Below are 16,620 nucleotides of genomic sequence, written 5' to 3'. Positions count from 1 at the left end.
ACCTAGAAATAATATAGAGGGCAATGCAACGTTTGCCGGGCCAGCTAGTAATAAATAAGTGTGTGTGTGCATGCTCGTCGCAAAAACATTTTCATTATGCGCACCAACGCTTTCATACCCTTTCCACAAATAATAAGGAAAACGCATGGCAAACGGTTTGAAAATTTCGGTATACTCTTCACACAGAAGGGAAGGCATGGGTTCTCGCAGCGAAGAAATTTCAATTTTCGTGAGCTGCTGCTTGTGCTCACATGCATACATACATATACATATTTGAGAGAGCAAAGAGAATCGTGAGAGAGAGAGATAGCAAGGGAAACATTCAGCGCAGAAGGATCTTTTGTTCAACAGTCGACCATCTCGGTCGAGCGCATGAAGCGAAATGATTGTGCGTTCGTATTTTTTTGTAGCTCAAACCTAAAAGTAAGGAGCCGAGCAAATACGAAGTGTCTGGGAGATAACTCCCGAAAAAAGTGTGCAAAACGCTTTACACTACTTGTCCGGTCTATGTGTTCTCTGGTTAGTGGCTCGACTCTACGAGATCCCCTGAACCCTTCGTGCAACTGATATTTCAATAATTATTCGCATATACACACATAAAGCCATACGCACGCACGCATAAACACGCATTGGCTGCAGTTGTGGCTTACTATGGGAACTTAATTGCCTAATAACTTTTCGATTCGATAGACTATCTTCATGAAACTTTCAGATTAGGAATATAACATAGATATGCGTGTATTTGTCAAAGCACAAGTCTCTAGTATTTGAAATAAGCCTTTTACAAATGTGATGGTGAGGGAGTAAATTAGGGGAATTGTATAAAGTGCATATACATAAGTATACATATAAAATTTGCACTCTAGCTTTAAAGATGTAAAAGATATAAAAACTAACCAGAGTTAGTGGTGACAAGAAGGCGTGGTTTAATCGTAGAGAAAAAAAATCGAAATTCTCAATTATTCTATTTAGCTGTATGTATTTCAACCTCTTAGCTCTATTTTTAGAATTGATGCCAAAATTTCGGACTCTTTTCCTATAGTGCAGTGGTGTCTTGGTATTGGAAATTAATTGTTTAATAACTTTTCTGGTAAATTAAAAAAAATCGGAATTCTATCAAGTACATATGAATCTAAATTAAAAATTTTCGACTTTAGCCTTAAAGATGCAGCAAATATTTTATTACTGGTTTTCGATATTGTGTTTAATCGTTAGCAAAATAACGTGGCAAGCTATCGATTTTTGAGGCAAAACTCGATATCCGCGTGGTATACACGGACCTAGGAAAACAATTTCAAGTCTCTAACTCTTATATCTTCTGAAATCGACGCGTTCAAACATACGTACAGACAGACAGACGGACAGGGCCAAATCAACTCAGCTCGTCACCCTGATCAAGAATATATATACTTTGTGGGGTCTGCCACGCCTCCTTCTCCCTGTTACATACATTTCAACAAAACCATTATACCCTGATTTCCTATTTTCAATGGGTTCAGAGTATAAAAATACCTATAAAAGTAATGTTAAATTACACCTGTGTATGCACAGGTGCAAAAGATCAACGATCGCATTCCAATTTCCACACGGGCCCAATCAGGTACTATATTATTTTTTAATTCATTCTGATAGTCAAGCGATCATTGAATTACTACTTACCTATAATTCGCTACTTACCTATAATTCGCGATTTCGCAATTCGAGCCCAAAATCCTTCACACAATTCTAAGTTGTGGTAGGCACACGCCAACGTTCATGTCCCATGCATACAAACACGCACATACACACATGCATATAGGCATATAAATGCTTCGACAAGTGATATCCCATAATTGTAGGCATCGCGTCCCCTGCGTACAAACAATCAAACGTATCTATGTATGTAAACTGTGTGCAGTTCACAAGATCTACCAAATGCTGGGCTTTAAAAATGCTATAGGCAGCAAGAGCTTCGTATACGCCCACAAATAATGGCAAACAGTTTGAAAAGTTCGGAATACTCTTCACTCAGAAGGGAAGACATGGGTTCTTGCTGCGAAGAAATTTCAATTTTGTTGTGCTCACATTCATGCATACATATACACATTTGAGAGAGCTGAGAGCCGAGAGAGAGAGAGAGAGCAGGGAACATTGCGCATAAACAGATCTTTTGTTCAACAGCCGACTATCTCGGTCGAGCGTATGAAGCGAAATGATTGTGCTTTCGTATATTTTCGCAGCCCGAACCTAAAAGTGAGGAGCCGAGCAAATACGAAGTTGTGTGGAACGCAACGCTCGAAAAAGAGTGCAAAATGCTTACTACACTACGTGTCCGGTCTATGTGTTCAATGGTTAATGATGAGACAAACATCTTCAGTTTTCAGTTTCTTAATCGGTTTCATCTGAGCAATCTGAGGCTGTTATACAATTTGGAAGATTTATATATTCACTATGATATTTAGGAGTATACTATTTTCATTGAATAGACTTTTTAAATCTAAAAACTTCTTTTTTGAAATACCTAACTTGCTCCTATATAAACTTTTAATATTTTGATTCAAGTTTGATATTTAATTAATTTTTTTTTTCGTGTTTTCGATATATTCATAATGTAAGTCAATTTGATTATTAAATACATTTTTGGCAAAAAGATAATTTCGCAATTATGCTTCCTTACTCACTTACTCACTAAAACTCAACATAACCCTAATTCGAGCTTTCGCAGCATCGCTTCTTAGTCAAAGAATCTTAAGGAATAACGGTATAAAAATAATAATAAATCAACATACGATCATGCAACGGGAATGCAACTATATATACTCCTGCCTGTTACATACACTTCACATTACAATTATACCCTGAGATCCCATTCAAAGTGGACTCGAGACTACATGCTCGTCCTTCTGTGAATTGCCCAAACGTTCGACTTTGATGAATATTTGTCAATTAACGAAAAATACACACTCGCTCACTTATTGGCTATATTTCGAACTGAAACTCAAAATGAGTTAGATGAAATTGTATAAAATATACTGGAATGTAAATGCAAGATTTAGATATTTTAGCGCAAAAGCTATGCAATATATGATTTTATGATTGAATTTTATGCAATATAGGCGATATGTAGGGAATTAGAACCAAATATTAAGTCTACTATTCTGAGATCGACGAGTACCGTCATAACCCTTTTTCTGCCTATATTTAAATGGAATCATTATATCCTTACTTTTTTTTAATTGGTTTAGGCTATGAAAATGTTGATTTCTATATATACATATATAATTTTATACTCACTCTTCAACTATTTAAATATATTACTAAAAAAACGCAGTATAGCTAAAAATATAATTATAGTTGTATAGTTTAATTTTATATAAAATCAGTAGAAAAAGAAACGGAGTCATGGCCGAAGTTAAAATCTATTGTTTTATACATTTAATATGTCATTCACTACTATATCTTCCTTGTAGCGGTTGAAAGTCTTCTAATTCCGAGTCTTCAATTTCGCAAAGTCGAACGGAGAGATTGCTGTCTGACCCAGACTTTCCAGTCGCATTTGGAAAAAGATATATTTCTTCTGAATTACCTGAAAACGAAAATAAAGGTGCCAATTGTTAAACTTTATACTTGAGAAGATGAAAACTATTAATCAGGGACCGCAAATAAGAGTTATGAATTTTAAAAAATAAAGGCTCAAAAGAAGCCCCAAAAAAAAGAGTAAATTACATATAAGATAATTTTTACGGTAAATTAAAAAAAAAAAAACTTTTATTTGCAATTTTTTGAAAAAAAAAAAAAAAAAAAAATATTTTTAACTATTATAAATTTTATAAAAATCAAATAATTTCAGATAAATGTTTATATAAAAATCAAATCACAATTTTTCAATTTTTATAATAAAAATTAAAAATAAGAGTTATGGCTTAACTTTTATTATAAAATTTGAAAATAAAAATGATCGTAAATTTTGACAAAAATCGAAATTCTATAAAGTACATATAAATTTACATTTAAAATTTTGCGACTCTAGCCTTAAAGATATAGCAGATATAAATTTATTACTAGTTTTCGATAACGCTTTTAATCGATAATAAAATAACGGGGCAAGTTCTCGATTCTCGAAGCAAAACTCGATGTGCGCGTATACCACTCGAACCTAGGAAAAAATTCAAACATACGGACAGAAGGACAGACAGACAGGGCTAAATCAACTCAGCTCGTCGCCCTGATCAAGAATATAAATACTTTGTGGGATCTGCCATGCCTCCTTCTGTCTGTTACGTTTCAAGAAAACCATTATACCCTGATTTCCCATTTTCAATGGGTTCAGATTGGTTATTCTAATAAGTTCATAATAATAGTTTATTTCGTTTTTATAATATATAATATACATGTCGCCAGTTTTTGCATCAAATGCATACGAATTGTAAATAAATATAATATACATTACCACTGATTGCTCTTCTTGGTAACTCCTTTTTTAGCATAGCTGTCTCATTATTGGAGCTTTCCGCCTCAGTGTCACTTGGAGTATGTAATGTAGGTAAATACGAATCAGGGTGTCGCAAATATACTTTGCCTGGTAATGATGAAAAACAATAGATATTCTAAAAAAATCATTTAAAATATAAACTAGTACAAGTAGTGGGCAATATTTCTTATTAATAATACAATCGCGCTAACCAGAATAATCGCCAGAATCTTTCGTCCGTTTTTTTACCGTTACAAGTTTTATGCAATAATTACATATAATAAAATTTGATCATGTTTTTCTTCTTGAACTCACTCCCCCAGTAATTGAAGCTTTGCTTTCAGATCATCTTAGGAAAATCACACACAGTTCCCAAAGGTGAGCTGCTGCATAAACTGGATATTCGGCCATAGCTCCCACATTGTGTAGTGATTTCCCTTTTCAATTTATTTTTTAATATTCTATAATTATTTATAAGTTTCCTTAAAAATCTCTATATTCTTAGATTCAATGATACCACTGACCACACAAGGCTATGAATTGCGGCATAGCCCCTCCGGGCTGATGGTTATTATTGAAAAGTTTGTTTTCTGTAGGGTATATGACATATACATAGTGACATATTCATACTGACAATGACCACAACACACAGAATATTCAAAACTAGTTCATACTGGATTTTCTTAGATCACGAAAATCCAGTATAAAGCGATTCAAAAATGGCCTGACAGAATGCCGTTGCATTCTTGCTATTGCATAGCAATAATGTTGCAAGCCGATATCCTTAGAACGACGCGTCTAACAGATCATAAATACTGGCGCCGGTTTGACAGACGGCAATGCATAAAGCAAGTTGTCATAATCGATCTCTGACTTCGTCTTTTAAATTAGCGTTGCTGTTAGCGTGTGTCGCGGCATTTATTCGACTCGTAACACATACTTAATTGGCGCAGCCGGTAGGATAGCAATAAATTGTGGATCTTGATGCAATAACTAAGTTATTAATTCTTCTGCCTCGTTTACTGCTATCCGCTAAACAACTAACGCGAAGGCGACTCACGCGACGGGTCAATATCGCTTCAAGTTTTTAAATAAAACATCGACAGTGACGCGTAAACCAAAATTGCCAAGGCCGCAGATTATGCAAGAAATAAAAGAAACAAGTAAAAAGACTCTAGTCGAGACTGCTCGACTAGGAGATACCCTGAGCCCTCCAATCTGATATTCTAATCACTGTGCCCTTTTTTCGGCACTCTTACATACACACGCACGTATTAGAACGCGCTGTGCTAACTGTGCAATAAGCAGCGACTGCGCTTGGGCTGCGCTGCAGTGTGAGCAACATTATAAGAATTTATTTGTTGAATAATTTAATTTCTAGATGAACAATCTTAATGAAACTTTCAGAACATAATCATATGGTGAAAATGTAAACTCCAAAGCACAAGTCTCTAGTATTTGAAATACGCTTTTTATAAAGGTGAGGGTGAGGGGGTAGAAATAGGAGTGGGGGGTAAATTTTAACAAAAATCGAAATTGTATAAAATATATATGAGTCTACATTTAAAATTTGGAAGCTCTAACTCTGAAGGTGTAGGAGATATGATTAAATAGCTAGCTTTCGATAAGGGTTTTAATCGATAATAAAATATCGAGAGTATTTATCGATATTTAGAGAAAAACTTAATATGCGCGTTCATACATACGTACGTACGGACGGACGGACAGACAGACGGACAGTGCCAAATCGACTCAGCTCGTCGCCCTGATCAAGAATATATATACTTTTTGGGGTCTGCCACGCCTCCTTCTGCCTGTTACATACATTTCAACAAAACCATTATACCCTGATTTCCCATTTTCAATGGGTTCAGGGTATAAAAAAAAAACTTGAAAATAATTCAAGAAGACGCGATAGAATTCGGAGAGAACATAATTTCAGAAATACCTGGTTATCTCAAGATAATTCGAAAGTGCTATTTGTGCAAACAAACAAAACAAACTAAATAATAAGTTATTACAATTAAGTGAACTAAAAAAAAAGTTAAATAAAGTATTAAAGTAAATCAGCTAAGTGAAACCCATTAAAACCATAATTGGATTAAAGAATAAAAAGAAAGTGAACTTAAAATTAAGTGAATTAAAATAAAAATTAAAATAAAAAAAAAATGAATAAAAAGTAAATAAATAAAATTAAAAAAACTTTTAATAATAAATAAAATTTTTATAATCAAAATGGAAGGTGAATGGATGCCAGCATGACGCAAGTGACAATCAACTTAAAAACGTTGAAAAGTTCACTGAAATTAAGAACGCTTTATATACGTTCATCAACCGGGTCGACTATATATTGGCCCTCTATACCACTAATGATGCGAGGCAGAGGTCAATACTTTTTGGAGTTATAGAAAGCTGCATCAGCAGTGAAGTCATGCTATCTCTTGGTATGACCAACATAACTACATGGACGGATCTTCGTATACAACTCATCCTAAACTACAATACGCAAACAAAGAACCCCATATTACTGGAGGAATTCAGGAACACACCATTTAAGGGCAACGTACGAGCCTTTCTGTAGGAATTAATGAGTAAACTAGAATTAAAACATAATTTAGACGAATCAAGGTAAGCAAAATCTCTAGTCGAGAGTGCTCGACTAGTTACTACCCTGAACCCAACTAATAAAAATGCCCATTTAGTATGGCTAAAATTTAAATTTCGATGTATTTAAAAATATAAATGAAATACAAAACTCACTTAATAAAATATAAAAATATTTTGAGCCAATTAAAAAAATTGGCATAGGCTGCACCGCTCGGGATTCGAACCCGCGACTTCTCGATCGAGTGTCACGCAGCTACTCACTACGCTACTTCACTTTCGGAAGCCGCTTTGGCAAAACTGAAATAGATTCACTGCTGCAGCGCCATCTAGCAAAATTAAACCAAACTAACTGCTGATGTGATTCTAAGAATCTGCTAGAATAACGCACATTTAGTATGGTTAAAATTTCAATTTCGGTGTATTTAAAAATATAAATTAAATAGAAACATCATTTATCAAAATATAACATCAGTTGCACCGATCGGGATTCGAACCGCGACTTCTCGATTGAGCGTCATGCCGTTAACACACTACGCTACCTCACTTTTGGAAGCTGCGCTACACCCAGCTACACCCAGACCAAATTTTAGACAAACCCAATTTGATAATCGTTTCAGACAACGATGCAAGTAACTCCACAACAGACCCCTTTTAATAGTTCTGGCGTAGCCAACAACAAAGCGTTTTAGACCTGCAGAAAGTGGACAAAGTAAAATGAGCATAAATGAAGAAACTAGAAATCAAGAAGAAATAAATTATCGCGATTATATGCAGAAAGAATATTATAATCAATTAGCTTCTTACTACGAATACTATCCTCAATATTAGAACAAAGTCACCCAGACTCAGACTACACATACACACAAACAGCCACAGCCGAACAAGAGACAGAACAACCAAATGAAATAAAAATCGAGCAAGCCGAAAATTTTCATCTGTCAGCCTCGGAGACCAACAATACATAATCAACACTTATAAAGGCAAAAATTTTTAATGTTTAATAGAGACAAGATCTACTGTCAATATGATGACATACAATGTTTTTAATTTACCAATTCATGATACCGATTGTCTTCAAACTAGTAATGAATGGTTAATTTAACTATCACAATCAAAATTAATGTCCTTTCCAACAACTTGTTCAAATACAATAACGAATTTCTTTTACATCAATTTTCACCAGATTATGATCTACTAATTGGTAGAAGACTGCTGTCAGAAGTACAAGCCGTTATAGATTATAAATCCCAATCTGTAAATTTATACAATAGAAAGTATAAATTAATCAACGATATTCTGATTACAATTCAAAATCATTTCGTAACTCAACCAATTTTGGAAACTAATCAACACATCAACAATTCATTCAGAGACAATTCTAAAAAACAAGAACCTAAGAATTCAAACCCTTACCGACTAGACCATTTAAATGAAGAAGAAAAATTTAATTTAATAAGGTTGTTGAAACAATATCAACAGATTCAATTCAACTTAGTTTCAGTAATCAAGAAAAACATGTTATTAACAGAAAATTAAATGACGTTACCATAAATGACAGACACCCAATACCAAATATGGACGAGATTTTAGGAAAACTAGGTAGATGCAATTATTTCACAACAATAGAACTTGCAAAAGGATTTTATCAACTTGAAATGCATCCAGATTCCATAAAAAACAGCTTTCTCCACTAAACATGGTATGCCATTTGGGTTATAGAATGCACCTGTATTCAACATCCTTAAAAAACACCTACACTCATTACAATTCATTTTCGAGAAGCTTTCTGAAGCCAATCTCAAATTACAACTTGACAAATGCGACTTTCTAAAACAAGAAAGGATGGAATAGAACTGAATCCTGATAAAATCAAAGCAATTCTGAAATATCCAATTTTAACAAAAACTAAAAAAGTAAAAGGTTTTTTGGGATTAACTGGTTACTATAGAAAATTTATTCAAAATTTTGCAGACATAGCCAAACCAATGACAACAGTACAATCCAGAATATATTAACGCTTTTGAAAAACTAAAACAACTTATTGCCAACGGACAATTTAAAAAATTCCAGATTTCGAAAAAAAAATTCGTTTTAACAACTGACGCAAGTAATGTAGCTCTTGGAGCTGTACTTTCTCAAGACGGACATCCCATCAGTTTTATAAGCAGAACCCTTAATGACCACGCAACCAACTATAGCGCCATAGAAAAAGAACATTTAGCTATTGTACGGGCAACAAAAACTTTTCGACATTACCTTCTAGGTCGACATTTCGAAATCAATAGTGATCACCAACCATTATGTTGGTTGTATAAAATGAAAGAACCAAATTAAAAACTAACCCGATGGAGAGTAAAATTATCAGAATACGACATAGCTGACGCTTTATCGCGATTAAAAATAGAACTAACTTATTTCGGAGAAGAAACACAACATAGCGCTGACGAAGACAAGAGTAATTTAATTGGCGTCACAGAAAAACCTGTAAACACATTTAAAAGACAAATTATATTTTCTAAAGGCATTCCAAATATTAAATACAGAATTATTTCAAAAATCAACAATTCACATTACATACGATAACATGACTAAAGACAAAGTTGAAAAATATTTAATTGACTTCTTTTGTTCAAAAACTAGCGTAATGTTTATAGATATATAGCCGATTTTAAAGAACTTATTTCAAAAACCCATGAAAAACTCTTACACCCTGGTATCAAAATAAACAAACTCGTTTGTGAAACTTACTATTTCCCTAACAGCCAATTACTAATACAAAATATAATAAACGAAAGCAACCTTTGCAACTTAGTAAAAACCGAACACAAAAACACAAATATGCCAATGCAAATTATTCCCAAACCCGAACATTGTCGCGATAAGTTTGTAGTAGACATTTATTCCTCTGAAGGCAAGCATTATCTTAGTTGCATAGATACTTATTCAAATTCAAAACAAAAGATTGGATAGAATGCAAGAATGCATTAATGCGTATATTTAATCAGTTGGGAAAGCCAATATTACTAAAAAAAATGGCTCGAAAATGAAGGAGTAAAATTACAATAAAATACAACAAAAACGACTACATAAAACAACAAACGAAAAAATTAGAATAATCAATACTTTAAATGACGAAGAAAATAAACTCAGTAAAATAGAAACTATTCTCTACATCCTACAATCACAAAACAAATCATGACACAACTGGACAAACTCCTGCACACATATTTCTATATGCTGGACAACCTAAATTAGACATTCAAGAAAAAAAAAGAAAAAGTAATAAATAAAACAGTAACCGACAAGAATACGAAGTCGATATCAGATATCGAAAAGGACCGTTACAAAATGGCAAACTAGAAAATCCCTTTAAAGTCAATAAAAATGTTAAAAAATTAGTTCCAGATCATTACCAAATTAATAACAAAAATAGAATTACACGTTACTATAAAACACAATTTTAAAAACGAAAGAAAATAAATCAAGTCCAAATAATTACATAATAATAATGACATTAACATCCTATATCCCAATCGATTTTAAGCCACTAATATTATTTAAACTATGACGTACCCTCGATAATAATGGCTACAAACACATAAACGGAATTGAACAATGAATGAATTGAACAATATTGTCTTAAAAATGTTAATAAGCTCATATACACTTCGCGTCATCAGGTTAGCGCCCCCCCTTACACTCATTTTCTTTTACGTTTTTCTCTTTGCCTATTGCACGAAACTTCTTGGTTTTTTTTATATTTCATTATCATCATATGAGATGTAACTCATACCAAAAAAAAGCGCGAGTGAAAACCCGTTATGTTTTATTTTTTATTCTTTTCTATTTTCGCAAAAAATGTGTGCACTTATTTTGCGTCATCAGATTAGCGCCCGCAAATGCAATTGTAATTATCTTGCCTATTTTGGCAATTACACTCACCAAATTTTTTGTGAAGCTCAAAGCATTCAATATATTTATAGTATGGGTAAAGAAACAGTTTTATCTTTGGTTGAAAATCAAAGATTGAGGCATACTTTGAATCTAGACTATGCAACCATAAAATTGCTGAAAAAACAGGAAAAAACAGAAAACTAAGTGGCAATTTTCTTACAAATAGGGAAAACTATGGAAAAAACTATATAAGCGGCAATAATCAAGCGATTTCAAAAGGAAATAGAAGAGCATTAGTTCGGGAAGCTTCGAATTCCCATGAATCGACCACCAAGATTAGGGATAAAATCGGTGTTAAGACGAGCTTATCAACGGTCCAAAGAGCAATTAAGAAAGTTAATTACTTAAAGAAACAGAATGTAAAAAAAAAGACACCAGTCGATATGCTGAGAAAAGAAATACGCATTAATTTTGTCCGGGCGAACATGACGTGGTCTACCCAATGGCAGCATGTTGTCTTTTCTGATGAGAAAAATTGAATTTGGAAGGAACTGATGGCTATAATTATTATATCCATGACCTACTCATAGAAGAACATTATTTGGAACGGTTTCCAAGCCGTTGCGGCGGGGGGGTGGTGAGGCATTGATGTAAGGTGCAATATCTTAATACAGCGCTTGTAAGCTTCAATTTTTGACATCGCGCATGAACGCATAGGACCATAATATCGTGTTTAAAACTGCTGTTCCGCATTTCTATAACCTGTCTGAAAACCGGCATTAGATTTTCCAGCATGATAATGCCCCAATTCAGACCGCCCGATGCCTGAAGTCCTAGATTCAGGGCCAAAAAATTGATCTCATGGAGTGGCCACCATACTCACTCGACCTTAATATCATTGGAAACGTCTGGGGATGGTTGGTCAGGAAAGTATATGAGTCCGGAAAGCATTATAGTATAAAGACAGAGTTAATCGAAGGTGCTGAACACGCTTGGTCAACCATATCCTTGAATAATATTGAACAACTTTATAATTCCATTCCTAATCGAATTTTTGAAGTAATTTCAAACAAAAAACGGCACTACGCACTACTAATATTACTTAAAAATAATAATAGCTTAAAATACAGGTGTTATTTTTGGTCATTAACTTAAATAAATTGAATTTAGCGCAGGGGGCGCTAATCTGATGACCAAATTTTTGTTACATGTTTTTTTGTACATTTTACAAAAAGAATTATTTAAAAATAATCCTTATTGTTACAATAGCCATTCTTTTTGTATTTTAAAGATAAATAAATGGAGTATAATGTAAAAAAATTTCAAAGATGGAGCTCTGATAGTTTAGATTTTATTTAGCTTTGAGGTTGAGTGTAAAGGGGGGCGCTAACCTGATGACGCGCAGTGTATAAAACATTCACAATTAATAAGTAGTTAGAAACAAAATCATATCAAAATTACCAAAACTACCTTAAGTGTCTTCTTGAGTCGCAGGCTTACCTCTTAAGGAGAGGGAAGTAACATATGCATACTGACAATGTCCCCAACACACAGAATATTCAAAACTAGTTCATACTGGATTTTCTTAGATCACGAAAATCCAAAATAAAGCGATTCAAAAATAGCCAAATCATAAATATTGGCGCCGGCCTGACAGAATGCCGTTGCATTCTTACTATTGCATAGCAATAATGTTGCGAGCCGATATCCTTAGAACGACGCGTCTAACAGATCATAAATACTGCCGCCGGATTGACAAAATTCCATTGCACGTTGTGAGAACGACGCGTCTAACTGACACCGACATTCTTTATCTGCTGCGTAATTTCAGCAGCCTATAAAATAACCTTTAACAAAAATTTTCTTAAGCTATCATTCAATAAAGCAAGTTGTCATAATCGAACTCTGGCTGCTGTTAATGTATGTATGTCGCGTCATATATTTGACTCGTAACACATACTTATATATATATACAGAGGGGGTCAAAAGTATTTACACAGCGAGCATTTTTCTACATGCTCTGCTTAAAGAGTTTTTATACCCTGAACCCATTTTCAATGGGAAATCAGGGTATAATGGTTTTGTTGAAATGTATGTAACAGGGAGAAGGAGGCGTGGCAGACCCCACAAAGTATATATATTCTTGATCAGGGTGACGAGCTGAGTTGATTTGGCCCTGTCCGTCTGTCTGTCCGTATGTATGAACGCGTCGATTTCAGAAGATATAAGAGCTAGAGACTTCAAATTTTTTTTTAAATGTCTGTAATTACAGCGCGCATATCAAGTTTATCATTAAAAATCGATAACTCATCCCGATCTTTTCTTATCGATAAAAAACCTTATCGAAAACCAGTTATAAAATTATATCTTTTACACCTTTATTGCTAGAGTCTCCAAATTTTTAATGTATGCTTACATGCAATTTATACAATTTCGGTTTTTGTGAAAATTTACCCCCCACCCTTAAATTCACCCCCTCACCCTCACTTTTGTAAAAAGCGTATTTCAAATACTAGAGACTTGGGCTTTGGAAATTACATGCATATGCATGTTATAATCATAATCTGAAAGTTTCATGAAGATCGTACGTCCACAAAAAAAGTTAAGCAATTAAGTTCTCATAGTAAGCGCTCACTGCCGCCCATGCGTGTTTATGCTTGTGTGTGTATATGTATGTAAATGTCTGTGTATGTGTGTGTGTATGTGTGTGTGTGTATGCGTGTGTGTGTGTGTATGTGTGTCTGTATGCGTGTGTGTGTAATTATGCCTGTGTGTGCGTACGTGCGTGTGAGTGTGCGTGTTTCTTGTGTAAGCTGAAAGACGCGAAAAATTATTGAAATATCTATTGCTCCAAGGGTTCAGGGGATCTCGTAGTCGAGCAGTCTCGACTAGAGCTTTCTTACTTGTTTTTTGTTGTTTTCGTTCGCCGTTTTTGAAAAAAATCTTTTGTGACATAAAGCCTATTCTATGTAGAAGCGATCGGCTAAAGAAATTGCTAAAATAACGTTACATGCTAATAAATAGAGCGAAAAGAAGAATTACTTAGAGGTTGTCAAAAGTATTTACACACATTTTTTTTGCGTCTTAAGTATTTACACAAAACTTAATCAATGTTTATTGCTATTGTTTAATGTTATTTCTTTTGGATTTTTGTTTTATATAACAAAGCGCTTATTTATTTAAGTTTGTGTCTAGTTATTCCTGCTTTTACTTCAATTACAGCCCGATGCCCTGCTGGAATTGATGCCACCAAGGATCGGGCAAAGTCAATTGTTAATTTCGACCAAATTTCAGTAATTTCCTTGATGATATCGTCCAGTTTCGGTCCTTGTTGAATAATCTGTTAGATTTCATCATTACTCAAACATTTTCATTTGATAAGGCCCGGACTTTGCGAAAACCAGGGCAGAATGGCTTAGTTTAAGTCCCTCAAAAGCTTTGTGGGTATTGATCCTTTATGGCAAGGAGCATTATTTTGCTGCAGCAGCCAGTCAATGGCTAGAGATAGTCTGTTCCCGATGTAAAATCATTGTGACTTAATATTGGCTGATATCCTGATTGATTTACAGTGCCTTCTATTGGCACCAAAGTAAAGCGTTTTGCTTAAGAGTACATTGAAAAGCCTTTAGATCTTTTGCACAACGTTTTGAGGACAGATGAGGCTGAATTTCAGTTTCACGGCTCATTTGGAAACATCTTCCTGCATTAGTGCCAAAAAAAAAAAGGAAAAATGCAGTGAAGCCTCTTATCTGATTTGGAGGTGGAAAGTAATGTCTGGCCATACAATGGTTTTGGAGAGTGCTTCTACAAGTTATATCCCAGAATTGTGAGCAGCGCCTCCCATGCGTACACACAATCAAATGTATATACATACATACATATGTATGTGAGCACTTCACAAGATCGACAAATGCAAATGCGGGGCTTCAAAATTGCTACAGGCAGCCAGAGCTTCACACACAGGCATACAAATGCTCATAGTACATGTAGCATACTGTAAGTGTGTGTGTGCATGCTCGTCGCAAAAACATTTTCATTATGCGCACCAACGCTTTCATACCCTTCCCACAAATAATAAGGAAAACGCATGACAAACGGTTTGAAAATTTCGGTATACTCTTCACACAGAAGGGAAGGCATGGGTTCTCGCAGCGAAGAAATTTCAATTTTCGTGAGCTGCTGCTTGTGCTCACATGCATACATACATATACATATTTGAGAGAGCAAAGAGAATCGTGAGAGAGAGAGATAGCAAGGGAAACATTCAGCGCAGAAGGATCTTTTGTTCAACAGTCGACCATCTCGGTCGAGCGCATGAAGCGAAATGATTGTGCTTTCGTATTTTTTCGTAGCCCGAACCCAAAAAGTGAGGAGCCGAGCAAATACGAAGTGTCTGGGAGATAACTCCCGAAAAAAAGTGTGCAAAACGCTTTACACTACTTGTCCGGTCTATGTGTTCTCTGGATAGTGCTATAAGCGACGCGATGTTATAAGCGATAATTGTCGCAGCGATCTGCAAATCTGCAAAGATATATTTTGACAACTCTAGTTCCCAGAGGTTCGTCTTTGCCTTGCTTTTCATAAATATTTGTGGGAAGAGAATGGATACAAAACTCTTGTTATGGGGAAGTTGGCCGATTTTGTGAAGTGCTCACATACATGTGTATAAAAGGCTATGCTCAAAGTTGTGGAGTGCCTTACGGATTCAGTAGTTCGCCAATGTAATATATGTATTTCAAATAACGTTATTATCAAAATCTGAAAGTTTCATGGAAATAGTGCCCCTACAGGAAAATTTATACTAAAATGCATAAAAAAAAGCTTAGAACTTATGGAATATCAGCTCTTTAGAAGGTTCAGGGAATCTCCTAGGCAATAATTCTCGACTAAAGCTATTTAATTATTTCTTATCAAAGCTTATTTAAATAAATAAACAACGAAAAAGTCATGAAACTAATAAAGAATCACATAACAGGAAACTATGTATTTTGTAACATGTGTACGCAATTTAACTTACGCAAATGATTTGATTTAGATTGGAAAGGCACTGAATGCATGGAAATAAAATTGCTCCATAATTATTAAAAATCGATTTCAATTATCTAATATTATTCATACCTGTATTTAGTTTGTAGTCTTCATTCTCGCTTTTATTAAATGAACTGAGCCTTGAACGGGATTCATTATTTAAATTCGGCAATAAAAATGGTTGAACACAGCTTTCCATTTCTGAACCCACATATTCAAACACCATATCTTCATTTAGAGCATCTATATCTCTAATTGGATCGATGCCTTCTACTGGAAATGTCAAACATTTATTGTATATTTTATTTTTTACTAGTTATTACCTATTCAGTTTATTTTGCCAACTTACCATGAACTAAATATTTCCGTTTTGATTTAGACTCGTTACTGTCATTACTGTGGAAACTTGAGGAGTCCGCGACTTCTGCGCCAGGAACTTCAGTTATGTCCGGTAAAGGATTATGGCTTTTCCGAACCCAATCGGAACAATCCCAGTGATATTGACCGTTTCCAGAGGAATCAAGGAAGTTTCCATTTGATGTAGAATGACACACTTTGGGCATTGCAACCTGAATTAGCTTTCCGGTTGAAAGGCGGTTTACTGGAAAGCCATAGTCTAATCTCCGTTCTGTAAATTGATT

At 34.6% G+C, this 16,620-nt stretch overlaps 1 protein-coding gene across 6 annotated transcripts in view; it reads right to left on the bottom strand.

The window, feature by feature from the left end:
• Positions 1-3,322: 3,322 nt before the first annotated feature.
• kug (FAT atypical cadherin kugelei) overlaps positions 3,323-16,620 on the bottom strand; it is a 47,671-nt gene continuing 34,373 nt past the window's right edge. For 3 of the 6 annotated variants that reach the window (XM_089466636.1, XM_089466638.1, XM_089466637.1), the window contains exons 19-23: positions 16,329-16,607; positions 16,070-16,252; positions 15,969-15,998; positions 4,430-4,558; positions 3,323-3,565 (exon numbers count right to left, since the gene is read on the bottom strand). In XM_089466636.1, the coding sequence (XP_089322762.1) occupies positions 3,423-3,565; positions 4,430-4,558; positions 15,969-15,998; positions 16,070-16,252; positions 16,329-16,607 (764 nt within the window). In that variant the 3' untranslated portion in view covers positions 3,323-3,422. Of the gene's footprint in view, positions 3,566-4,429; positions 4,587-15,968; positions 15,999-16,069; positions 16,253-16,328; positions 16,608-16,620 lie in introns of all 6 variants that reach the window. The other 3 variants (XM_089466639.1, XR_016269659.1, XM_089466640.1) reach the window with 3 other exon arrangements.

Source organism: Drosophila arizonae, chromosome 4 (assembly GCF_054131065.1).
Source record: "Drosophila arizonae isolate 15081-1271.41 chromosome 4, UAZ_ARI_1.0, whole genome shotgun sequence".
NCBI lineage: Eukaryota > Metazoa > Arthropoda > Insecta > Diptera > Drosophilidae > Drosophila > Drosophila arizonae.
The sequence above is the reverse complement of the archived record's forward strand: the minus strand, read 5'-3'. Positions and strand labels throughout refer to the sequence as shown.